A 27,594-nucleotide genomic window follows, 5' to 3' on the forward strand; every position below is an offset into this window, starting at 1 on the left:
TTTGAGGACACGCTAATACTGCCCTGATTTGGAATTGGAAGACAAGAAGCTGAGGTTAGGCTTCTTTCTGTAGAAGAAGGCAATGGTTGTAGATACTATGCTGGAAAGCACTTGATAGTTATTTTGGTGTTGATGGCCAGTGTCTGCTGTCTTGATGTTTTAAATCTAGTAATTTGGATTTACACCTTGTAAATGTAAACTCCGCTCACTCATTCTCAGTCTGTTCAAGTGTGTGTTTTTCTCATGCTTGCATTATAAGGTATCAGTCCTGCAGTTTCATGTATAATGTATTTTAGGCCTCTCTTAGCCTTCAAAATAAAAAGTAATGTATACATATGTGTTTAAAAACAGAAAGAATGTTCAAAAGTACCTGCAGGTTTGTCAGTGAATGTTAGTTATGTTTTGCATTTTGTTTCACTGACCAATCAGAGGATCAGAATTGTACAAATATGTATCCTTACTAACCATTAACCATCTGAGCTGTTATACTCTGTTCCGTTACCCCTCTTGATCTCACTTTCACAACCCCCCCAGGCACCGTTCTATTAACCTCTTCCTCAATGGCTATCAGAACTTTTGGATAGAAACAGAGGAATATTCATTTGAGGAGAAACTAGTTCAGGATTTGGCTGTAAGTACTGACATAACTGGGCATAAATTTCAGTGCCCACTTCAGTGTGTATTCTATGTATACATTATAAAATATATTTACTTTTTGTGTACTGTATGCATAAATTTATAAAATATTAATCCTTATGCTTCAGAGCATAAGGTCATTTTCTGCTGTGGTCAAAAAGACATTGATTGTCCTTTGATGCACACTGAAGTGCATTAAGGTGATCTATGCCTTCAGACGAGCTATGTGATACTCATTCTTGGGACGAGAAATGGGTTAGATGAACAGTCAGACTGTTTTTGTCATTATGGTAATTCCTATGTTTGTATATATTATTTTCTGGGGTGTTTTTAAAGCTTGATACTATTGATCCTTTTCCCTTTTAAATTTTTTATGCATAATTAATTTTAACATTTTCAGCTTTGATACAAATTATTTTTGCTGTTTTCCTTTTTGATCATCATAAGGACAAGTAAATATATGCAGCCATATTCAGCAAAAATGCACTTTACCTGAGTACTTGATAAAAGTGATTGGTAAACTTCAGGATTCTGGTAGTGAACATTGGTTCAGAATGCCTACTGCTCTTTCTCTTCCCTTTGTGTAGTTAGCTTGTCAAAGGAGCTTACCACCACAGTCTCTAAACACCATGAAAATTAATATAGAGCTTCATGGATCACATGCAGATGCATCAGGAAGTGCTTCAGTGTTAACAGAAACAGTCATGTTGTGCTATTTAAAGAGCCATTATACCTGATATTGTAGAGACACAGAATGCTTCAAGTTGGAAGGGACCATAGAGATTATCTAGTTCTCACCTCCCTGCCATGGGAGGGACATTCTTCACATGCTCTGGACAATTACATGATCAGTCTTTGTTTGACTTTGTTGCTTCTTGCTAAAGGAAAGATTGAGGCCATTAATCAAAGCAGTGCTTGCAAATCTTTCAGACTTCCCAGAGAAGTAAATTGGACTTCTAGAATTAAAATAATTACTGTAATTACAATAAATCTACAATAACTAGTGACTATACAAAAGTGTGATAACACAAGTAAGGTAAGGGTAATAATCTGATCTTTGGCCAGTTCTGACTATTTTTTTATTTTTGACTGACAAAAAATATTTGAAGTTTACAATAATGAACATTAATTAAACCAAGGTTACCTAGAAATAATATATGAAAAATTGTAGCTAATGTTCAGTCTGAGCAGGATGTATCTGATGATGTTATTAAAAATCCTAGTATCTGCTACAAAACAATTGAGCTAGAACTTCCTTTCAATTTGGGTCAACTGGAGATGCATGATTTCTGTTGAATAGGGCTTCCCCAAGATTTCCCCAGTCTCATTATCAATACCTTGCAAATGAGAAAATTCTAAGGTTACAAAAATAATGAATAAAAACCATACACTCTTATCTCTTCTGAATCATCATACAGGCACATAATGCTGCAGGTTATGCTGTAAACTCCTGAATAAGATTAATATGGGCAGTTAATAAAAATTGGACAGAATAAAATTACTTAAATCCTTTCCTAAGCTTAATTACCGAATTTTTTTTCTTACTTATGAAGCTTAACTTTTATATTCTAAATCTTGAGACAGACATCTCCAAAAAAAGATGAAGAGGAAGAAGAAGAGACTGAGAAAAACCATCCTGATCCACTTCATCAGATTATCCTCTATTTTAGTCGCAGTGCTCTTACAGAGAGAAGGTAAAAGAGCTGTGTGGAAAAGCCCATTGAGTAAAAGCACACAGTAATTGAATTTTAAGTAACATTACCAAAGTGATTTAACACAAGTGTAGTTCATAATTGTACAAGGTGAATACCTTTTTCCCTCTTAGCTTCATTAGAGTTTTCATGTATTTAAACTCAGTATAACCTTTACATTAAGATAAATATTGACTATTTTTGACATTTTAAAAGCTTGAAATGTTTGAGCATGACTTCTCCTGGAAACATGAATTCTACAGGAATTACAGGTTTAATCTGAGTACTTTGCCCTGGTTTCTCCCAGTAATTAATAGATGTGTGTTCTTGGTTTTGGTATTCATTACATTTCACTCAGTAAGTCAGAAAAGGTTTTGTTGATGTTTATAAATCTCATTGCCAACTTCTGTTTAGATCTGTGACTTTAGATTGTTGATTAGAATTAATAGATTTTTATCAGTATTCCAGAGTTTCATATACTTTTTCTGTATGACCAATAAAATCTTACCATTTGACAGTTATAGTTATTCTAATTTATATTTCCATATTACTTCTCTGCACCTTCAACAGCCAATGATGACCCAAAATGACTAAGTTGAATGCACAAATATACCTTTAAATTGTTTGAGTAAAAACTTAGAGATTTGGATTTAGATAAGAGAAGTCCTTCATGACCCAATTTTCATAATTATTAGCTTTTCAAGTAGACTATTTTAATAAAATACCCTTTAATAAAAAGGTAGGCATATGAAATCTTTAGATTACTATATCATAAAATAATTTAAAATATGTTTTACTCTTCGCAGCAATCTAGGACATGATCCTCTATATATTGCCTATTCTGCCATGATGGCAAAAGTAAGTACATAATTTCAAGGTTCATCCCTCACAGCATTTCGGTAGTTCCCATTAATTTTTGATGCTTCTTAAACATTTTCTTTCTGTTTTTTACATGGACTGCTTGATAATAACTTCTGTATTTTTAATGAAGCAAATGCAGTTCAGAGTTTTACATATAGGTATAATGAGAAATTTCCTATGTTAAAGCAATACCATAAAATTTCAGCAGGTGCAGTCCTGTTCCTTTCACTTGACATTTCTTTTGCATACGATTAACTCCTGAGCAGTTTAAACCCATTAGTTATCTTTATTCTTTGGGTAATTATTTTTGGGTTAATACTTGAAGTCTGTCAGATAAGTCAGTTTTTGCAACATATTGATTACAGACTTGTGATGAGAGCTTGACTGTGAAGAGAAATATCATGGATGCAGAGATAGGGCACAAGGTTATACAGCCTGCAGTTACAGGGTGTGCATGTAGTTGGATGAATACCCTGAAACACTTGATATTAGGGAATATCAGCTTCTTAGTGTGGATGAGCACAAATATTTGCAATTAAAGGTTTTAACAATCTTAATACCTTCAGTAATTGCTTAAAAAAGTTATTTGGCAATTTTGTAGAAATAGTATATCAAAAGTAGGCATTATGTTTCTTAGTAAGCAAGATCTTGTGGTTTCTGTTTTTAACATCAAAAGAGCTGTCAGGAAGAAGAAGAGGGAGACGAAGATAAAGAAAAGACATTTGAGGTGAGAGTTTAAATAACATTTCTTTCTCATAATCTAATGTGGAAGTACTTTAAATATGTCCAGTGGAATAAATGCAAAAATAGCATAACACATTGTGTGTTGAACACAGCAAGCTGGTTTACTAGGTTATTCACATTAAAGAAAGATGGTGTGTTTTGAAGCTTTGGAGTCAAACAACCCATGGATTTTGGATGCAGATGGTCTCCAAGAATTTCAGATTTCTCATCTTCCTATTTTTCCTGGATCCGTTCCAGTCTGCAGTCTGTTCTCATTTTGTTCCCAAACCCAGGAGAAAGAAATGGAAAAGCAGAGAACTCTCTATCAGCAAGCTCGCTTGCACGACCGTGGAGCTGCGGAGATGGTCCTTCAGATGATCAGTGCAAGCAAAGGTAATGCTCTGTGATATCTCTGAAGTATTCACAGTACAGGTCATTGCACCTCTCATGTAAACATCATAAACAGCTTCCATGCAACACTTCATGAGGCAAAATAAATGTCAGTAACAACTGCACTAATTAAAAGTTCCAGACTGCATTTCTGATTGAAGAGCTCATAACTGCAAGTTTTAAGGAGTGTATCCTTGTTTTGGCAGGCCATACAGGACCCATGGTTGTTGAAACACTGAAACTTGGTATTGCTATTCTAAATGGTGGAAACACCATAGTTCAACAGGTAATGCATTTCCAGCTACTGCGAGTCTTGCTTGTATAAATGAGGAGAGCAGTTGTGAGAATTTTAGTGTCCTGTTGTTTAAGTTAATGTACTGAATTTTAAGCCAAACAGTGAAGAAATATCAGTGTACTTCTGGTGAAAGAGCAATTATATTATTTTTTGCCAGGGATTTGCATTTCAAGGAACTAATTCAGGAACTTTTGAATTCATATAATTTCAATATCATTAATTATAAGGGTACTTATTACCTTTACTATTTTTTTTGTTTATAAATATTAATTAATAATTTATTGCTAGTTATTTTTTATTATATATATTGTTAATGTTGTATTTTTTTCCTTCAAAAATATACAACATTTAGAAAATGCTAGACTACCTGAAGGAGAAAAAGGATGCTGGATTTTTTCAAAGCCTCTCTGGCTTGATGCAGTCCTGCAGGTAAAACCAAAAATTGCATTATTACAGGTTCTGTTTTATTCATATTCACTGGCTTATTGCTCAGTGCAGGTGGATGTGTTAGATTTAAATTACAGGAGTCACAGGTTGTAGAACTCTTATGGGAAAGTTTTGTGAATCACAGGAACAGCCTGTTAATCTTTAGAGTATCCTTCCAAAGGAGAAAATAAAACAAAAGGCTGCACATGCCTTTGAAGAGACAGAAAAGTAAAATATAATAATTCCTTTACTGATACTAGATCCCTCAAGGTTTTTGTCTGGTAGTTTCCAAGGATGGAGAAGAGCCACCATTAAGGGAGAGACAGGCCAGTGGAGCTTTACTAAGCTCTCAGTTTCTGCACATTTCTGGCGAGTTGCATAATTGCCGTCTCTACTGAATCCTCTGCATATGTATCAGGTTTGTTAGTGTTGGCATGGGACCAGTGAGACTCCAGTAGTCCATTCCCTTGATAAAACAGTTCAAATTAGTTCAGGTAAAGGACTCCCATGTAGAAGATAGAAAATTTCTGGTGATTTTGGTTACTCTTACAGTAGACATCCTCCTTTTTTTAGCCTTTTAAAGAACCAGAATGTTTCTGAAGGAGAAGGCTGGGAATTAGAAGTGGAGGAGCTGTATGAATACAGGGTAAAATGTGGAAGGAATTGTGACCTCCATTGCAGAAATTATTGTTTAATAGTTGCAGCCTAATTAAATAAAATCTGCCTTGTCATTTTTTCATTTATGTAGAACACTTTAGCAGGGATTTGCTCAAACCGGCCCTGCTGTGATATTTTTACCAATTGTGTATATGTATTATTCAGGATTTCATTAAAAGAGGTATTGATAAAATTACTTGAACAGAAAAGAAATGATAAGAAAATGAAAATGATGCTTTAAGAAATGCTTTTGGTTTTAATGATGTCACTAGATTGAATATGTGAATGCATTTCTATTTAACTGAACTAAAATTAGATAATGATAGAATTTTATTGGAGGATTTTAATGAAAGTATTCCAGCTGGGTGGTGAGAAGAATCATGATTTGCTACTCCATGTGCTGAGCTATGCCAAGTTAACAAAATAAAATTCAGATATCAGTATCTTTTGACCCTGGAAGAGATGGAACCTCTGATTACATTTCTGTCTTGTACATATAGAATCAGAAATTCCATACATCTTCTGAATACTATAACCATGTTATAGTATTATTATACTAATAATTTGTAATAAAATATACAAAAACAACATAATAAAAGTCACTGTGGCAACTCAGTGGAAAACAGTGTGAGAGAGAAACAACAGTGGTAGTCTCCTTTAGTAACAGGTTTAAATCAACATAAAGAGTAATATTTCAGGCTCCTTTTCCACTCCTCATTTGTACATGAAACTGTGAATGTCATTATCAAGAGTGAAGTTAAGTAAGTGGTGAGACATGACCTGAGACTCATTTCTTCTCAGAATTGGACACTGGACCCTTAGTTTCATCTAAAGCTCATTTATTTAATACGAGCGTTAAATAAAATATGAGACAATGCATGCCATAGGGGGCCAACAGTAGTAGTTGAAGGACTCTAGAAATTTTGTAGATGAAAATGATTTTCCATTGGTTACTATAGTCCTTTTTCCTGTTTCTGCTGTTGTTTTTCTTTTCTTTGAATATAAGTGTTCTTGACTTGAATGCGTTTGAGAGACAGAATAAAGCAGAAGGCCTGGGAATGGTCACTGAAGAAGGAACTCGTAAGTAGAATGAAATTGATTCCAGTAGTGTTTCAAACATTATTTGTGCTTCCTTCTTTAACTTGAACTGTTATTTACTGTGGCTTGAGGTTTCTGTTGTTAAACTTACTATAAGTAATTCTAGGCTCTGGGTTCTGAATATGCTTTTTTTTACAATATCTTTAGCAATAATTTTTAAGAAAAATATTGTAACTTCCAATATTCTTATCTTGTATTCTTGTTATTTTTCTTTGATCCACAGTCATCGTTCGTGAGCGTGGTATGTTTGGGTTTACAGTTTTTGATACTATCGTTGCAAAAGTGTGTTGCAAATGCAGAGAGAATTCTCTCATTGCATCTTCTCAGATAGCTTTAGGTTTAGCTTTATGGTCTGCAGCAGGTTGTGTGTTTAGCTTGGATAAAGAGTTTGATGCTTATTAAAGAAGTGTCACTCATACTTAAGGCATGATTTTAGTTATGACTAACAATTTACTTATTAGATATATATATCCCGTTGCCTTTTTTTTATTTCAAATTAGTGTTGTTTTTTTAACCATGGATGCATTGGAGTGCTAAATACTTTGGCTCTGCTTTTTCTGTCTCAGTTTTTCTTTTCATTATTATCAGTCTGTTTCTTTTAAATTGCTTTAACGCTTTTAAATACTGGTTCTTTTATTAAAATTCCAGTTTAAAAGGTTACTGTAGGATTATGTGTTCTACATAATTAATCATAACAATTGTCACATAATCATTGTATTTATATATTTTGAAGGTGAAAAAGTCTTGCAGCATGATGAATTTACTCGAGATCTATTTAGATTTTTGCAACTTCTCTGTGAAGGGCATAACAATGGTAAGAGAACTGAATTAATTTTGTAGAAAATGTGTGGTGAGTCTGTTCCTAAACAGAGTGCAATAGAACCAATGTTTTCCACTAATGCATTAAGTTTCCTGGGGGGAAACTGGCATGACAACAACATATATTGCAGAGTTCAATTTGATTTTTCAAGTCTTAGTTTAGTTTCACTGTTTAGTATATTACTAGTAAAGCCTGTTCCAAGTCACTTGGATAACAATTGTCCAGTTATATATACACTGGATCTAAAGTTGAATTTCTACAACATAAGCATCTGTATCCAACAAGATATTTAAAAAGAAGGCATTCCCCATGAAAATAGAAAAATAATGTTGTATTTTTTTTTTCCTGTGTATAGTAACCAAACGCAAATCTCTTCTTATTTCAGATTTTCAAAATTACTTACGTACTCAGATGGGCAACACCACAACAGTGAATATTATCATTAGTACTGTTGACTATCTCTTGCGTCTTCAGGTGAGGAAAAAACAGATGAAAATGGAGTTTAACATATTGGCTTTCCTGCCCTTCTCTAGATTCACATTTTATTGGAATCAAACATGAAAATTCTCTCTAAAGGGACACCTAAAATGAAGAATTGTTATTTTTTTCATATCTTTTTTCCTTTGAAAACAGATGACATTTCAGAATTCTGTGTGGAATCAGATGTTCGATAATGGATTTCATTGTTCACTTCTGAAGAGAGTGAAAAATATTATTGTGCTGAGAAACAGATTGACACAGATATGCTAAATTTTATCTAAATTACTGATTAAAGTTTGGGTGATACAAATGCAGGCAGTAAATACTGCATAGAGGATTCAAAACTAGAAAATGTAACATTGTTTTTTTCTTAGGAATCCATCAGTGACTTCTACTGGTACTATTCAGGAAAGGATGTCATTGATGAACCAGGACAACGTAACTTTTCTAAAGCTTTGGCTGTCACCAAACAAATATTCAATTCTCTTACAGAATATATCCAGGTAAACAGAATGTGTTTCTCAAGGTACTAACAGAGAAGTTCCATACTCACACAGCATGATCACATTCTTTCATCAATCTGTAAATACTTTGCACTTATTTTTTTAAAATATTGATAAAGTTACATTGAATCACTGGACCAGTGTAAAGTGAAAACTAAAACATGCACACAGCTATGTAACAGGATACAATTTGGTATTTGTGCACTAGATACTCAGAGGTCTTGGAAAACCTTCTCATGTGGTTTCATGGCAGCCTGAAACTTCTTTTATATTTGTTTTGGTTTATTTGACATAAATAAAAAATGTGTTTTTCTTAATTTTTTTAGGGCCCTTGCATAGGTAATCAACAGAGTCTGGCTCATAGTAGGCTGTGGGATGCAGTTGTTGGCTTTCTTCATGTGTTTGCCAATATGCAAATGAAACTTTCACAGGTATTTTCAACATGAATTGTCACTGTGCACTCACCTGCACTAAAACCAAACTTGACATTTACAGCTCAATTATACCTTTCTGATAATGAATGTGGCAGTCTGGTCCCTTTCTCCCTCTTGCCAAAACCAGAGGATCTGTCAGAGCAGAAACACCATTAAAAGCACTGAACATAAGCGGGCCAAGAGAAAAGCTGAGAAAGACCCAAACAGGGAGGGAGTGTGATATTTGGTCAACTTTTCCAGTTAATTAATCAAAGGCACTGAGCATGGGGGCACAGGCAGCATTCATTTCACTGTACAGAGCACAGTCCCCCTCCACAGCATCAGGGTTCTGTGTTCTGTGACTTCTGCTTAATGCACTCAAGCTCTGCACTGAATGCAACAGTGCAGGGCATCATTTCCTTTCTTATTAAGTGTTTCTGCTATCCTCTGGCTCACAAGATTTCTTCCCACCCTATAGAAGTATATCAGAATTTTGAGAATAGTATTTAGGGCCTTAATGTCAAATACAAATCTGCATTAGACTTACAGTGTTCTGTAATTAAACTAAACAGTTCTAGTCCTCTTTGAGTGATAATGCATTATGCCATTAAATATTGCCATTGATGTGAAAAAGGATGGATTCTTTCTGAGACAGATACTTTCAGATTTTTGTAGCAACCAATATTTTTTGTTTATTTCTGCTGCTCCTTACCTGCACTTTAGTACTCCTTAATGCTTTATAAAAGCTTAACATTATGGTTATGGCTTATGCAGTAAGTTGCATGTTGTATTAGAGTTCTGATAGCAATCATAATAAAATGACAATGAAATGTTGCTGAATAATGCAAATGAAATTTAGCTGATCATCTTTAATACCATTTCTCTCTAAATTCATTTATTTTTCCATATAAATACAAATTAGAAACAATCTTACAGCCTTTTTTTTTTTTTTTAATAGGACTCCGCTCAGATTGAATTGCTCAAAGAACTGCTAGATCTACTAAAGGATATGGTAGTGATGCTTTTGTCACTGCTTGAAGGTTGGACCTGTTTTTCTTTATGGTCAAATATCATTATCTCCCTTTCCTAGTGTAAAGCACTATTCTCACTTCCTAGTGTAAAGAACAATTATTATGTTCATCTTTCTAAACTGCTTTTTAATTGCCTTTATTTTATCTTTGGGGAAAAAGACATTCTTCATATTCATTTAAGAATTATTCTGGGATATACATACTCCTGAAATAGAGGGCTACTAGAGAAAAGCATGTTGAAAGAAAAAATACTAATATTTAAGAACATTTTTGTTCTGTTTTCAGCACAAATATGAAATGTCATTATTTAAAATGTAGCTGTCAAATAACTTTCTATTATAACACACTACTTAGGTAACGTTGTAAATGGAACTATTGGAAAACAAATGGTGGACACGCTTGTAGAATCATCTAGCAATGTAGAAATGATTTTGAAGTTCTTTGACATGTTCCTGAAGTTAAAAGATCTGACTAATTCAGATGCTTTCAAAGAGTATGACCCAGATGGTAAAGGAATAATTTCCAAGAAGGAATTTCAGAAATCAATGGAGGCTCAAAAGCAATACATACAGTCAGAGATTGAATTCCTGCTCTCCTGTACAGAAGCTGATGAAAACGACATGTTCAATTATGTTGACTTTGTGGAAAGATTCCATGAACCAGCCAAAGACATTGGATTTAATGTAGTAGTATTGCTTACAAACCTTTCAGAGCACATGCCTAATGATCCACGCCTTCAGAGCTTACTTGAACCTGCAGAAAGTGTTCTTAATTACTTTGAACCGTACCTTGGCCGTATTGAAATAATGGGTGGGGCCAAGAAAATAGAAAGAGTTTACTTTGAAATCAGTGAATCAAGTAGAATGCAGTGGGAGAAGCCACAGGTGAAGGAATCTAAAAGACAGTTCATATTTGATGTTGTAAACGAAGGTGGAGAGCAAGAAAAAATGGAGCTCTTTGTGAATTTCTGTGAAGACACAATTTTTGAAATGCAGTTAGCATCCCAGATCTCTGAAACAGATTCATCTGAGAGGCCTGAGGAGGAGGAAGAGGCAGAGTCTGCTTATGTAGTGGATATTGGAGATGATGAGGAAGAAGAAAAGTCCCTGGAACCGGCTTCAGCTTTTGCAGTGGCGTGCGTTGCAGTGAAGAAGAATGTTGCCAACTTTTTGAAAATGGTCACTGTGAAGAACCTTAGGAAACAATATAGGAAAGTTAAGAAGATGACAATAAAAGAGATGGTGAAAGTGTTTTTCTCCTTTTTCTGGATCCTATTTGTAGGGACATTCCAAATGTTCTTTTCTATAGTGTGGGGGATATTTCAGATTCTTTGGAGCACTGTATTTGGGGGTGGCCTGGTTGAAGGAGCCAAAAACATAAAAGTTACAAAAATATTAGGGGATATGCCTGATCCAACACAGTTTGGAATACATGATGATGTTATGGAAGCAGAAAAAGCTGAAGGTGCTGAGCATGGCATAACAGCTGAACTTGGGGAGTTTGTGAAGAGTGAAAAGGGAGAAGCTGACATAATCGCAGATATTTTTGGCATTCCTACAAAGAAAGAAGGATCAAAACATGGTCATGATGCTGGACTTGGAGATATTGCAGAAATCCTTGGTACTGAGATCCAGACACCTTTGGAAAACACAGTTCATAAGAAAAAAAGATTACAGGTAAATTAAAGAGATTTTGTATTTTTTTCACAATAATAATAATAATAGTTATCACTACAATAATAATGAACTACTGAATGTTAATAACAGATTTGTTTTATATTTAACTGATTAATATATATTATCAGTAATAACTTTGTAAACTCTACACATTTAAAAACCAACAGGGAATTTCAGCCCACTGTTTAGATTTCAATGCAGTAAATGTTACTGTTACTGTTCATTTGGACTTTACTCAAAACATAAATTGCTAGCAAATTTCTAGTCACAGGTTTAGCTTTAAATGATTTATGGTCTTGTTTATTCGGCATACCCCATTTTTTGACAGTATACTTCAAGTACTTTTACAACCTATTATCTCCATAATAATGCCTTATTATTCACATCTTTCTTCTATATGCTTTACATGCAATATAGTATCCTTTTTTTCCTATTATTTGAAATATATTTACCTGAATTTATTGTTAGTTTAATGTTTATCATGTAATTATTCTTTACTCATAAACATAACATGGTTCATAAACAATATATTTTGTTCTACTCAGCTAGACTAAAGAGAATATTCTTCTGTATAAAAATGGATAGAACTAAAAGTCAAAACAATTAATTTATCATATTTGGAAGGCACTATGTTTCACTTTACATCTCAGGTCTGTCTCTACTTGTTATTCAAAATCATCTTTTCTCTCATCATTAACCCACCTCTTTATGATATACTTTCCAGATATCTTCAAGATAAATCTAAACTATGCAACTTCTAAGTGCATTATTTTCTCTTAATTTGTATGTTTTTCTCCAGATTCTAATTCTTGCCTTAATGGAACTAAATTTTTTGCACTTGTTTTTCTTGTTCATTTATTCAATCATTTTTATGAGTGGACTTAAAATTTACAGTCTATTAAAATCCTGCCTCATTTAGCATAAATATAATGTAGTTGGCATTTAAAAACAACTATTTTAACACAAGAATCTTGGCAGGCATAAGTAAACATGTTAGAATTTTCTTCAAATGTTGAAGTAAGTATTTTAATTCAGTAAAGCAAAGAATATGCTTTGCTTTACTTCAATTTATACACTTCTTACAGATGTGTTTGATACTACTGATGAAAATACTCTGTAATTTTGCAGACACTTTGAGTCATTAATGTGAAGTCAGTTATGCAATTTATCCAGCTTTTACCTTTGATATGTTATCCAGTGAAACTTAGCAAAGCAATGTTTGCACAAAGTCTGTATTACAGGAATTGCTATTCATTTCACATTGTGTATATAAATGCTCACATAATCTCGTTAGAGGAGTGGATATAAAGAATAAGTGGAGCTCAAAGCAGAAACAGCAGCGTAAGAATAAAAAAATCCCTTCAAGAAATCACTACGTCTTTCTTAGGCATCTGCAATGATAAAATTCACACAATGGATAGAAATAGAAAATCAGGTCTATATACTGGAAAAGTGTACTGAGAAGGTCAGTGACATTTACCATATAGGCAGAGAAACTACAAAATAACCTATGGAAGCATATATGATGGAGTCTTTCAGGAGTTTGCTTTTACTGTAAGGTTCTACAGGAATCTGAGAGTTATGTGGGTTCACAAATTAGGAGAGTACTAGTGACATAACAGTTTGCTGATAAATCTAATTATTGGTAGCAATGAAACCAAGAGCTAACTGTGAAGATACCTTAAAATAACAGATAAAAATCAGGAAAGTGATGAATGCAGGAGTAAAATTATAATTTTATCTGTAAAGTGCATCATTTTGATCTCATTGTTACTGTTCAGGTATGAATTTTGGAACTACAACTGAGTTGTATAGCATTATCAGTTCAATGATGTTGTCAGTCAAGCAAACTGAAATTTTGAATTGTTGAGAAAGGAAGAGAGAAAGCCCCCACATTATTATGCTCCATGAATCTTAATTTATCTGTGTCTTGAAGACCAGGTTCCCTCAGTTCAAAAAGAGTGTGACAAAACTGGAAAAGATTCAATGAAGACCAGTGAGCTGTTAAAGCTAGATATGGAACAACTCTTATATATGGAATTAAGTAAGTTAAGATTCTTGAGCCTGGGAAAGAAAAAATTGAGAGAGCATATATGGATAAGATGAATAGGGACTTATTCATTCTTCTACCACTCCATCCCTTAGAAGAACCAGGCATCATCAAATGACCTCTCAATTACCCTCCACCAGCTAGAGATCTCAGGAGAGATTCTTTGTGAAAGAGTTACACCTGCATTGTTTACTAGGTGAAGTTCCACAGATACTATGTGAGATACACAAGGGAAGATCAACTTAATAAATTCTTTCCTCTATCCTTTTCCCACATACTTCTGAGAGATAGGCATTCAGATAAGTAGCAGCAGAAACTTTGGATAAGTGTATATATGTGTTGACTGGAAATGTAGGACCAAGAGACAACTGCTGCCTTAGCACTTCAAGAGAATACAGAAGAGGATTAGGAGTTAGGACAGGTTTTTGCAAAAGGGAATGGAGACAAATTTCAGCCCTTCAGATTTCTTTCTGAGTCAGGGCCTGCATCTCTTGGACTTCCATTGAAGCTTAGATACTCAAACTGCATTTGAAATGAGTTTACTTTGATCTTGTAACACCAAGCCTAAAGGTGTGTGACATCCAGGCCCCAGCTTCTTCGCTGCAGTTAGCCATCTGTAAAATTCTGTATTAGTTTTTCCTTATCTCAAGGGAAAGCTGTAAACACAACACTAAGACGGTTGTGTGGTGTTCCAATAAACGTTTAATGAACCATCAGTGCAGATAAGATAAACAGCTTGAAGAAAATATTGTGTAAGTAGAAGTTGTTTAAGTGTTTGTCTGTTTGCAGTTGCATTACTTGATCATGGCCAAGTAATTGAGTTTTGTAATATCTGATAGTTACATAGATGTTTTTCAGATTTTTGATGATAACATTAATATATTGTTTCTAGTTCCAATCAGTAACTCCACTGAGTCTCTGTGGATGACCTTAGTATCAGGATATGATCTGATCTACCTTCATCCTCAGCTTGTCACATAATTTGCCTATCACTGTGTATAATTAAGTTGTTCAGTAAACTGGACTAGTTAAAGTATTGAAAACACTGTACAGAAAAAATTCTGCCTTTTTCACTGTTAAAATATAGCCTGAGCTCCCTATCTTTAAAAATCAAACACTTTAAAAGTGCAAAATGCTATAAAAATATTATTAATTATTTTGTTTGTTTCTTAGAAGACAATAACTAAAGTTACCATAATTTTTTTTAATGGATCAATTTTGACAGTTAAAATACTTTTTGCAGATATCTGAAATTGCAAAAGAAGCTGGAACACAAAGAAAAGCAGAAGCTGAGAAGGCTGAGTAAGTTAATTTTACAAGATTCCTGTTTAACTCCTTGGTACTTCCTAATGCTAAATAATTCGACCAAAAAAAATGCAAGAAATGCTCAGTATTCAAAGAACTTTATGTACACTTTGTCTCATCATTATTTTGAAAATATACTAAGGGGTACATACTAAGCATTTTGCAAATATACTAAAAGATGGCAGACCAGGTCACTAGACAACAAAATGGCAATCTGATTTTTGTGGCCCTTGACAATTATGCATATATAGATCTGTGGCCATTGTCTTTTTAAAAATTCCCATAACTTCCTTTAAAAATGAGCACCAGTCTTAAAAAACCTCTGCAACTTATTATGTTTTCTGCTTTCCCTACTACCCACTACAATTTTAATGGAATTTTCATTGGAGCATTAAAACAAAAGTTTTAAGTAACCCAACTATTTTTATTTATTGCTGTTTTATCAGATCTTGACAGCAGATACATTCCTTTGTGCAGTTATCCTATATATGACTGTCCAAACAATATTTAAAATACTGACCTTGCTTTAGTAGCATCTTACTGTTAAGGAGCATCCTGTCTGCCTGGACTTGCAGCCACATTGTAGTAACAGATAAATTATTTTGTACAAGTGCCCTAGAGATTCTTACAGATTCAAAAGTTATACATAATTTTTTTTTCATTTTGCTTCATGTTTAAAATATTTACTTCAGGGTCATTTATCTTTCTCCTCTTTTCTGCCAAAGTTAATTTTTTTAAGCATGTCATCAGGGTCTGTACTTTAAGACAATCATATTGATGTCTCAACATTATGTCACACATATGGAAACCCAGGTTTTGGGGTTTTTTTGTTAGTAACTAAATTCCTGTAATGCTACATACAGTATAAAAACTAAATTTTAAAGCCAAACTTTATGAACTCAAATTCATTTGAAATGAATGCATCTACATTTGGCTAGATATTTTTGGTTAGTTAACCTTTCTTCTAGCATGGAAGATGGTGAGAAACAAGATAAAGCAAAGGAAGTACAATCTGAGCAGCTAGAAGAGGGAAAAATGAAGAAAAAGAAGAGAAGGCATGGTCAAAAAATTGAGAAACCAGAGGCTGTTATGGCTAACTTCTTCAAAGCTTTGGAAATTTATCAGACAAAAATGCTTGTAAGTTTTTCTTAAATTCTTTAATCATTGAATTTTTCTTTATATAACCCTTTTTTTTGACAATTAAGAGAAAAATGTCATCATAAAGGAAAATTTGTTATGAGTGTTCAGATGATTGGCTGTAATAGTCAGTCTGTTGTGATTTTATAATAATTTTTAGAGTTATATAATTGAGTGTTTCTGTATGCAATTTGTAACAGGACAGATTAGCCTCTTGAGCTCCTTTTTGGGAGTGCCCTCTTTTCCATAATCTAACTTCTAGAATCTTTCACTCTACTTTGTATTTTTCTTTTTCTTAAAACCACGAAATGTTGAGTTCTCTGAAAACTCTCAAGTAGTTTTTTTGCAGTATTCTAACATATTTTTCCACACTTCCTTCTGTTCCAGTCTTCTCTGACTTTTAATTTTAAGGCCATTATTTAAATTCTATTTATCATCAAAAAGGGGGAATAGGCTGCCAAGAAATGCTTTTGCTTATTATAACTGGTGTATGAAAAAACCACAATTATGTATTTACTGTTTTTAAAATCTTCTATCTATTTTTCTTCTTTTGATGTTATTCACGGGCTACCTTTAATTACTTTTTTTTTTTTACTTTCAGCATTACTTGGCAAGAAATTTTTACAACTTAAGGTTTCTTGCTCTATTTGTTGCATTTGCCATCAATTTTATTCTTCTGTTTTACAAGGTAAGGTAACATTGTTCTTGGAATATTTTTGTTAGTACCAAAAGATACAATAATTTAATGTTTGTACTATTTGTTTTTTATTTTATTCAGGCTGAATGAAAAGAGATTTATTTAATTTCTCCTTTATAGATGAGTTTCTAGCAGTTTTCCATTTAATAACATAAGTCTGTTATTGTTTGGACTGGTGATCTTGTTCTGGGAAAACTGAAATCGACTAAAATAATTAAAATGTAAAAACTGTTGAAATATTTTTCTTTAATTTGTTCTCAAGATATTAATAAACTTCAGGTAATCTGGTTATTCTCAGTTACTTCTGTTTTTTTTATACTAGGCTACAGCTCTGTTTGTCTAGCTCACTGATGAAGAAGGCTATACATTCACAGTTTAAACTTAATCTTAGAGGTTCACCTGCATCTAGAGTTGTTTCAGGTTCTGGTGTATAACGCCAGGTGATACAAAGTAGAACATCCTCAGCAGCCTCCACCAATTTCTTTAATGAATCTTGAAATGAAACAGGTTAGAATTCAATAAAGAGAATTCCCATCCATAAAAGCCTCATTTTTCTCCCCTTTCCATACTGAAGTCTGGAAGAAGAGTTCTGATTTATCTATATCCTGAAATCTAGACCTTTTGATTTTTCCCCTCCTAGATATAGAATGAAAATTGTAATAAGCTGATGAACCTTGTGTCTTCCAATATTACATATTCTATTACATATTCTTTTACTTAAACCAAAAACTTCAACAACAAAAGCAGCTGGCTGAACATTCAGTTTAGAAATAACTGAGTCCTGTTCTCAAATGCAACCCTATAACACAATTATATTCTCCGAGGCAGGGCAGGTAAAGGTGTAAAAAGCTCTTGGAAGCTGGGCAGAATGTATGTGCACATTCCAGGAGAAAGATGTCATGGCTGTTTAGGGCTTTCTCCTTGTCTCTTTCTTTCTTTCCCACAGGGTTAGAGAAGATAGACTTCAAATATACAAGTAGAATTCTGCTTTTGTCTATGCCAGTGTCCTTTTCTCCCCATTCTCTTCTGCTTTTCTTTCAGTCTGGTGGGTGACAACTCATTCTGCTGAAGAGCAAGGACAAAAGTTCATGTCTATCAGTGCAAGTCCATCTGTCATATATAAGAAAGGGTCAGTGGGAGTAAAACAGGACTGAACAGGACTTTAGCTTTCAGATAAAACTGTCACAAATGCACCCATAGGGATTCCTTTTTAAAGGGCAGATTTCTAAAGTCATTGGAAGAATTTAGGGCAGTATGTCAGCTGATGAAATACTGTATATAATTTGTAAGCTCTAAACTGAGTCATGAAATAAAAAGCTATGGACAGTGTGTACATTGTTGATTTTATGAAAATGATATGAAAATTTTGCTTCTTTTTAGACTCAAGCAATCAGGAACTATGTAGAATTCAGTCATAATAAATAACCCTATAATTCCTCACTTCTTCCAAGAAATAGTTTTTGCATAACTTTTTCATATGTTTTAATTTTACTACGGCATTGTTAGAGAGATTTGTAAACTGCCTGTATTTGCTTTTTCCAGATTTCCTTTTCAGTGACATGACATGATGGGGAGACTTATGCTGTGCAAATGAAGAATGTTTAAAGCTAATGATCTATCATCTTCCTTTGAGCAGGCTTTGAAAACATCATTTGTCATTGAAGGAAAAGCTTTTAAGTTTATCTTGTCTTCAATGTGCTTACATTTTTCTCAGGTGACAGAAGAGCCACTTGATGAAGTAGAAGAAGACTCCAATCTCTGGAACTCCTTTGCTGAAGAGGAAGAAGAGGAGGGCATGGTGTTTTTTGTTTTAGAAGAAAGTACTGGCTACATGGCACCTGCTCTCAGAGCACTGGCAGTTATTCATACTGTCATCTCCTTTGTTTGTGTGATTGGGTACTACTGCCTAAAGGCAAGTTCTTAATCTTACTGCTAATCTGTTTGTTAAACATTGGTATGTCCCAAGGTGGTTGGTGGTGCTAATACTGAAATAGCTATTTGTACCTAGCTGTTTACAAATTCTCACTGCTCAATAGGTAGATGGTGTCCTCCTTTATTCCGGCCACCAGAAATGGAGCTCATTTTCTTCCTAGCAGTGTCTGTGTGTTTTAGATTTGTGGTTAAAATAGTGCCAGTAACAGAGCCACATTTAGTAACTGCTGGACAGTGTTTGCACACTGTGAGGGCTCTGTCTTTGCTTTACCCACTCTGTGCATCCCTCAGCAGGTATGTTGGGATGAGTCACATCCAGGACACCTGAGCCAACCAACCAGAGGGATATTCCCTGGCATGCAACATCATGCTCAGCAATAAAAAGTGGTGTGTGGGGGAGGACTGGGGCTTGACTGGCCACAAGGTGGCCATTGCTGAGGCTGCCTAGGCATTGATCTGCCTTGTGTGGGAGATTCTACTGTGATGTTTGGTCTCCATTTTTGTGTTACAAAGAACCAAAAATACATAAACCATTACAAGGATGGCCGCTGTCACTTTCACAGGTCCCTCTGGTTGTATTCAAAAGAGAAAAGGAGGTGGCTAGAAAGCTGGAATTTGATGGACTATACATAACTGAACAACCAACTGAGGATGATATTAAAGGACAATGGGATCGCCTTGTTATAAATACTCCGTAAGTAAAACCAGACCCTATGTAAACTGCTTATAATATTATAGCTCATTAAGCCACTGATCTAGAACCTTTCCTGTCCATCTGTCACTTAGTTATTCTAAAAGAAAGGCATTAGCCCCTTATATTAGATGCTACAGCAGTAGATTCTAAAGTCAAATCCTGTATTATCTGCTTATTTAATAAATACTATGATAATACATATTTCCCACTTCCTTTTCATTTTCTATGGTTTGCAAGGATTAGGTATTTTACCTCAAAATGTCTCTCCAAGACATTTCACATATTAGTCTCTATTGAGCAAGTTTTAAAAAGATAAAGCTTTTAAAAATATAACTTTCATCCTTTCCAGTGACTATTTCACTTGTACAGTGTACATATTCCGCTCACTTTCTTTCCCAATCCTTGGTAAAGAAATTTGTATGTGACAAGAGGAGTAAATCTAGTGCAAAATAACATTCCTAGAATTTGAGTAGGTCTGGCAGGAATATCTGTGAAGTTGTAGGCATTAGCAAATACTGTAGTAGTCATGCACTGATTCTAAAAGTCTCAGTATCCTGCAGCAGTTTGTAGGAGTGGCACAGACAAACACAGCAAGTCAGATCTCTTCCCACAGAAAAAATGCCTTGACTACAGGAATTTACTGGTAGGTTTAGATTAGCTATTAGGAAGAAGTTCTTTACTACAACAGTGAGGTCCTTAAACAGGTTGCCCAGAAAAGCTGCGGATGCCCCAGCCCGGGAAGTGTTCAAGGCCAGGCTGGATGGGGCTTGGAGCAACCTGGTCTAGTGGAAACTGGCCCTGCCCCTGGCAGGGAGTTGGAACTGGATGATCTTTAGGGTCCCTTCCATCTATAATTCCATGATTAGAATTTCTAAAATATTGGAAATTCATGAATGCTTTGTTTTCCTACACCTAAATTTTAAGATTTTTTCTTAATTTCATTCAGCAATATGGACTAGCACATATTATTAAAGTTACAACTAAAGCTACTTGGGAAACTGGAGAGCTTGCTTATTTTCCAACCAGTTTGTTTCACTATTGATAGCAACCCATCTAGATACCCAGTAAGTTAATCTTCAGCAAACAGAAGCATGAACTGATGAAATACATTGTCAACTTATTGCTAGTGACATGCTGTAAAATCTGTTCTCAGCATGGTGCACTGTCTACTGAAGTTAAACAAAAGATTAAGACTAATTTAAGCAGGCTAATCCTTCCCTCTAATGCTAACTGAGTCTCGAGGTTTAGGGCAAGTACTGCATGATCAGAATAACCCCTCCTGGAGGGTACCCAGTGTTCTGTATAAACTGAAATGTGCTTTCTATAATGGGAAAATGTAATTAAAAGTGCCAAAGATGTACCCTGACAAATTATTGGAGTTTTCTGTAAAAGAGATAGAGACAAGCTGGTTACACTATGACATATTTTGCTTAAAAGCCTGAGAAATCAAGCAAAAAAATAATACAGAGCATTGGACTAGAATCTACCATCCATTTGAGTCACTAGAAGCATTTGCCTTTATTTGGATTAATTTAATTCAGAATTCCAATTCAGAAAGGTAAAAGTTGGAGCATAGTCATTGGGAAGTTTACCTCACATCCCAGCAGAACATTGCTGTGGAATCTCATTTTTCTTGTGCTAGCATTTACTTTATTTTACCAACACTGTCCTTTAGTTTAAGTAGTTATTCTTCTCTTTTGCATTCCTGCATATTTTCTCAATTCAGTGTTATTTCCAGGAAATAAGGAGAGAAAAATCTTAAATTTTGTAGCGTTTCCTGCTAACTGCCATTCCTCAAAACGGGTATAATAGACAATAAGATCATTAGAATGAGCAGCAAATATATAGATATATATATTTGCTATATATTGGAAAATTATCTTGAATCTTCTTGGCAAATTAAAGATTTTTATGCATTCTGTTGGCAAACCGTCGACTGGTTCTCAAGTGTTCAGCCTCTGTTTGAAATGTAATCCAGCGAACTAAAAAATTATGTATCCTTTAAGACTCTCTTATTTTTCTCTGAAAATCATTGTCTGGTCTGATTTTTATGGCTAGGGGTGATAAAGTATTTCTTTAGTAGATGAATGATACTACAGTGACTAACCTGCTACTATGGAATTGTTAACCTTATCAGGCAATAGTATTTAGCCTGCTGACCTTTTGTAGCCAGTCATATTTGTGAATGGGAAAAACAAAGGGAGTTTGCAGGGGGAAGATTATATTGCAGCAAATTATGATTAAAAACAGCTGTTGTCCCCATGAAAAGAAACCATTCTCCTAATTTGAAGTGCAATGAGTGAAAAAAATTTGCAATGATCAGGAACACGGCATTTTCTCTTTTTTTCATTGTTTTTTTTTTTCCTTTCCCCATACAAGTTAAATAACTTGAAATATCTTTGCCTTATCTATGTAGGTCTTTCCCTAACAATTACTGGGACAAATTTGTGAAACGGAAGGTAGGCTTTTTATATTTCTATTATGCTTTTCAGAGCAATAATCTATTTGGTTAATTTGGATATCCGTATGCTTCTGTACACATAAATACAGAAATAACAGAGAACTGGAATTTGTTTTATGGAAGTCATTGTGGTGTTAAATATCTCAGTGAAAAGGCAGCTGTGGTGTAGGTGGGAGGAGGGAGGAAGACAGAAGGCTGTGGTTTCCTTCCTAGACTCAAACATTTGAAATAACTTTGCACTGCCAATCAGCCAGCAGGTCTAATTTGCAATCATTGTCATCTTTAGGATACAAAGCCCCCTCACTGCCCTAAAAAAAGAAAAACATGCCAGCTTTAATGACAGAAAATTATACATAAGCTTTCAGATAATAGCCTTTAATGCTTCTATTTTTCTTTTTTATGCTCCCCTGGTTTCCTGGGAGTTCTTGCTGTTCTAGTAGTGCTAATTGTGAAGGACTTCTTTTTTAATTCCTGAAAACTACTGGTCTAGAGTAAGTGAATGTCAACGAGGAGTTTCTGGGAGCAAAACCTTCCCTTTTCCCCTTTCTAGGTTATTAACAAGTACGGAGATTTATACGGAGCAGAGCGCATTGCAGAACTTTTGGGTTTGGACAAAAGTGCCCTTGATTTTAGTCCAGTGGAAGAGAGCGAACCAGAAGAGGCTTCTCTTGTGTCATGGTACGACTTCTGAGCTTCACAGACAAATTATGTGTTGGAGTAACTTCATCATCAAAGTGGATTTCATTTTGAAACTGTTGTGATGTTTTCCTCAACACGGAAAATTAGAATGGCTGAGTCTTCCTAGTGTGGAAGTAAAATAGCTTTTTGTTTGTTTTAAAACACAGTTGTGTTATAAAAGTAAGAGAAAGAATCAGCGAATTTATGCTGATATAGTCAGCCACTCTTTCATTTTAAACAATAATTAATGCAGCATTTATAAGGTCTTACAACAAAGTTTATAAACCAGTGGACTGAAAAACTGGTAACCCCTAGATAACAGGCGTCTAGTTCAGATTCAGAGATGTTTTCCTGACTTAGATGAGAGCTTGAATGTGTCCCAGTCCCAAGTGATTTTGCTCCTACAAGAGTTGGTTTTCTCAATGTGTAAGATGCTCAAGAAAGATTTCCCTTTGCATGCCATCCAATGGCTGATAAGATATTTAGAATATTGTAGAACGCATTACCTTTTCTGTTAGTTATTCTGGGAATATTTTAAACTGGAGAGAACACTTACCTCCTCAATTTAAGCAATCTGTGCTCCACATTTCACTACTTTTGGCATAGATCTTAAGTCTGGAATATGGAACTATCATTCTTCCTGAAATTGTTACATCAGTTTTGTTGGTTTCAAAACTCTTTATCGTACTCAGAATTAATGAATACTCTGAAAAATGAAGTACCTGAATCACTCAAAAAATGAACTATATTGAATTAATCTATATTATATCTATATTATATCTATAAAAAATTAACTACAATGAATTAATCTATATCACCACCTTCAGCAAAAAAAAGTGAAGCGCCACAACTAGTTTGCTGTTTATAAATACAGAATTCAATATTTATTTTTTGACATTTATGCATTTCAAAAATTGTTTATTTCTTAGGCTAAGCTCCATTGATACAAAGTACCACATTTGGAAGCTCGGAGTTGTTTTCACTGATAATGTGAGTATGTTAGCCTAGATGAATTAGCTTTGATTTACCCTAAACATGTATGTCCTCTGCCATCTGCTTTTATTTTCAACATACACAAATAATATTGCATTACAGAGCCATTTTAAAATATTTTTACTGTTTTGTGATTAGACTAAAGGATGTTTTACTCAGAATTATATGGCACATTATAGATGGTTATAACTGCTATTATAGGACGTTGTTCATTAAATTAATGGTTTAAAAGGTAGTTCAATAATTATTGTTATGTTATTTGCCCATATCAGTGACAGACCTCTTTGGTTCAACCTCAAGGAGTAACCCTTGAGGAGGGTTGCCATTAAACTGAAGAAACTACACACACCCCTTGGAGTGCTAGAAATCCCTGCCATTAAAAAGGAGGACAGACTTTTTACAACATGAAGTGATTGAGTGGAATTCACATGTTCCCAGGCTCGTCATGTTAGCTCAGCAGAGCACCATTCACCTTAAAATAAGTTCTTAGTACTACCAATCATTGGTTGCTCTATCAGGAAACACCTGCCTTCAACATTCCTGCTAGTGCCAGGAGCTGTCAGGATACACAGGCTTTTCAAATCCTTGTGATGTCTGTTTTTGGCGTTGGTGAGTGAGGCTGGTCTCAGCATTTTTCAACAGCAAAAGCAGGGCAACGTTCCCCTCCATCAGTGGTAATTTTCAAAAGCTGGGTGAAGTTTCAGCTGTTTAATCCCCTCATAGGCAAAGTGTCCTACTACTACAACAACTTGAATGACTCCAAAATGCTACATTCTGGATCCAATAACGCACATCAGCACCTGTTAACCCTCTGCCACTTTTTTACTTTCTCTGCAGTCATTTTTATACTTAGCTTGGTACACAACTATGTCTATCCTTGGGCACTACAACAACTTCTTCTTTGCTGCTCATCTGCTGGATATTGCTATGGGTTTTAAGACATTGCGAACTATTTTGTCTTCAGTCACTCACAATGGCAAACAGGTTAGTGCTACATGAAAAGATTTGAAAATAATACACTTTGTAAAAGTACTGAAAAAAACTTCTTGTAAAGGAAATACCAGAATGCAGTTCATTTATATCATGATAGGATTGATCACATCTTCTGCAGCACACTTAATACATGCTAAAACCTATGAAATTAAAACAACCTATACCCACAAAGTGATGACAAATAAAGTGCTGTACACAATAGAAAACACATAATTTTAGAAAAATTTTAGAAAAAGAATGTGAATTACTTCCTAACAAGTTCATTCTATATTCTCAATGATGAGCTGATTGGTGATAAATATTAAGAATACACAATCCTTCCTTAGCTACAGCAGTAGTAATGATCTGGGCACTGAGATTTCAATACCTGGCTAATAAGAATGTGCTTAAAGGTGTGGGCATTCTGCACTGTGGCATATGCTTCTATGGCCCTTTGTCATGCATAAATCAGGTTAATAAAGTATAATTCTAAAACTAATTGTTAAAATTTCTGCAGGGAATCATGCACTGATCTCCAAAGAATCCATGTTCCTAGCTAGCACAACAACAAAAAGCAAGCTTTACAGTCACTTTTAAACTCACATTTAAGAAATCTTAATTCCCCAAAATATAATTTCAAACTTACACATTCCATTCCTTCTCAAATGCAGTAACAGCCCACACCTATGCCCTGCTAGATTTGTCAAAAGCACATGATGTTTTGGAAGAGGCATAAAAATATACCCACACAAGGTGATGATGTGTTATCATCACACAAACAAATGAAATCTCTGGTTTTATACTATTCATTTTACTTCAGGATGAACAATTTCATATTCATTTTAATGATTGTAACAACTTATGTATCTTCCTTAGGAATTTTTTTAAAATGTAATAGTCAAAACTGAGCAGAGTTGACAAAACTGTTTTAATTCAAGACTGTGGGTTTTACATTCTTAACAAGCAATGAATAATTTTTCTAATCCTGTTGCTTTTTTGGCGAGTAAATAAGAACACTGAAAGACAGCTGCAGATTTCTGCATTGAAATGTTCACTTTGGGAGCATGCTGACAGATCTGCATAGTGATAATTGATCAGCTTGCCCTTCAATACTCTTATGTTTCTTTTAAAGTGTAAATACTGGTTGTTGCATTTTTAAAGATATGTAGCTTTGAGTAAACTCCTCTCCAGAGCTGTATCTTCTAACACCAACTTCAACAGACAATATAATCTAGTCTCATTAACTGCTAAACTTTTTCACCTAATGATTTTATTTCCTTACAGGCAGGACCTGGAAATTACTCTTAACTAAAGAATTTTCTCTCCATTTTAGCAATGGCTTTGCTAAACAGCTTTGGAAGAGAAAATAGACTATTATAAGTCTTTATAGGTCCTAATAAGTCCCAGCCAAAATTGTCAAATTATCTATAGGGTTTTATTTTTATTGTATATCCAGGGTTTCAAGTTACTATAATTAAAACTTTGAACTAAAGAGTGTAAAAAATTGCTTTGGTGATAAACACATAACTGCTGTCTTTAGTTTCCTTATTGGGAAAGGTACAATATGACTAATTTTCACTATTTAAGGCAATGTACCAAGCAGGCATGTCTCTTCTGACAAAATGATATTGAAACCTATTTTCATGTCGTGTCTCCACACGCAGCTTGTGCTTACTGTGGGACTCCTGGCTGTAGTAGTGTACCTTTACACTGTGGTGGCTTTCAACTTCTTCCGCAAATTCTACAACAAAAGTGAAGATGAAGATGAACCAGACATGAAGTGTGACGACATGATGACGGTAACTAAAACATCACCATGTGCCTCAAATATCATCCTGAATTTTTAAATGGATATTTTAGATAGAATGATGATTAAGGAGGGATGTGTTTGTTGTTAAATCCATTGGGTTCTCCTTGATACACATCATGTTGGAAATATGAATAGTCTTGAAATTCCCTCTGCATTCTCTAGTGGTCTAAACTCAACAGCAAATAGATGACACATAGGAAGATATTCTGAATTTTTCTCCTAAATACTGTGGTTTATTATGTGCCACAATACTTTTACAGCAGAGGATGGTAAGCCCTCAAAGTAAAAAAGGAATTTCTTGACAAACTGGTCAGAGCTTCAAAAAGCTCTGTCACAACAAAGAAACCCCATTTGTTCCCCATGTTTGCAAGTGTGCAAGCTCTTCCTGTCTATATTTAGGTTGTATGAATTATGGGATGTTATTAGCACTAGTTATAAAAGCCTGCTCCAAAATCACAATTAGTAATTTAGTCATGAAGAAAGAAGACAAGGGTTAGAAAGCAGAAATGATAAATTATGATTATCTTAATATACTAATTTATAATCTGATTTCTACCCATTGCCACTGAATGTTATTTCTGTCAAAATAGCACATAATCTACAGATATATAATAATGTATGAAGAGTATCTGATTTTTTTACTGTATACAGAAAACACAAATTCAGGTATTAAAAATGTAATATTCTGAGTTTGGAGCCAGCCAATATCTCCCAAGGAACAGAATTTCTCTGTCCTGCATTTTATACCAGAGATAGAATAAAATACCTCAGAACAGAAGTTTATCATGGACTTCACAGAATGATCCTCCCTATTCTTGAACTTTCTTTTTAACATTCAGTGCAGGTTAGGCAAGCAAATTGCAGAAATTATGAAACCTGCCCAAACTTTGTGAGCTGAATTCTATTGTTTGGTCATAAATAGGTGTAGGAATAATTAGAATAATAAAACTATACTACATTTTAAACCACTCTATCAAATGAGGTAAATCAATTCTAAACTACATTTTTAAGTATTATTAAACTAGTACTAGCATCTTATGCCATCAGTAAAATTGCATTATAAAAATGGATGTATAGTTCTGTTTGCTAATGCCAGGTTTTATACTCATTATTTAACACCCTGATGTCTAATGTGACTCCAGAAAACTGGTTAGAGATTGATATT

The 27,594-nt window shown here is 34.5% G+C and overlaps 1 protein-coding gene across 1 annotated transcript in view; it reads left to right on the top strand.

The window, feature by feature from the left end:
* Positions 1-27,594, top strand: part of RYR3 (ryanodine receptor 3) — a gene marked incomplete at both ends in the record, with an annotated part of 192,527 nt that overhangs the window by 160,154 nt on the left and 4,779 nt on the right. The window contains 25 exons of the mRNA XM_084208173.1: positions 535-631; positions 2,221-2,330; positions 3,134-3,185; positions 3,865-3,915; positions 4,205-4,304; positions 4,508-4,587; positions 4,949-5,025; positions 6,686-6,759; positions 7,001-7,018; positions 7,511-7,591; positions 7,983-8,071; positions 8,452-8,580; positions 8,907-9,011; positions 9,952-10,033; positions 10,379-11,700; positions 14,994-15,052; positions 16,024-16,192; positions 16,794-16,880; positions 18,604-18,801; positions 19,385-19,515; positions 21,932-21,974; positions 22,527-22,654; positions 23,584-23,644; positions 24,485-24,631; positions 26,284-26,418. Of these exons, the coding sequence (XP_084064299.1) occupies positions 535-631; positions 2,221-2,330; positions 3,134-3,185; positions 3,865-3,915; positions 4,205-4,304; positions 4,508-4,587; positions 4,949-5,025; positions 6,686-6,759; positions 7,001-7,018; positions 7,511-7,591; positions 7,983-8,071; positions 8,452-8,580; positions 8,907-9,011; positions 9,952-10,033; positions 10,379-11,700; positions 14,994-15,052; positions 16,024-16,192; positions 16,794-16,880; positions 18,604-18,801; positions 19,385-19,515; positions 21,932-21,974; positions 22,527-22,654; positions 23,584-23,644; positions 24,485-24,631; positions 26,284-26,418 (3,625 nt within the window). The remainder of the gene's footprint in view (positions 1-534; positions 632-2,220; positions 2,331-3,133; positions 3,186-3,864; positions 3,916-4,204; positions 4,305-4,507; positions 4,588-4,948; positions 5,026-6,685; positions 6,760-7,000; positions 7,019-7,510; positions 7,592-7,982; positions 8,072-8,451; positions 8,581-8,906; positions 9,012-9,951; positions 10,034-10,378; positions 11,701-14,993; positions 15,053-16,023; positions 16,193-16,793; positions 16,881-18,603; positions 18,802-19,384; positions 19,516-21,931; positions 21,975-22,526; positions 22,655-23,583; positions 23,645-24,484; positions 24,632-26,283; positions 26,419-27,594) is intronic.

This window comes from Fringilla coelebs (genome assembly GCF_963513975.1).
Source record: "Fringilla coelebs genome assembly, chromosome: 6".
In the NCBI taxonomy this organism is placed as follows: Eukaryota; Metazoa; Chordata; class Aves; order Passeriformes; family Fringillidae; genus Fringilla; species Fringilla coelebs.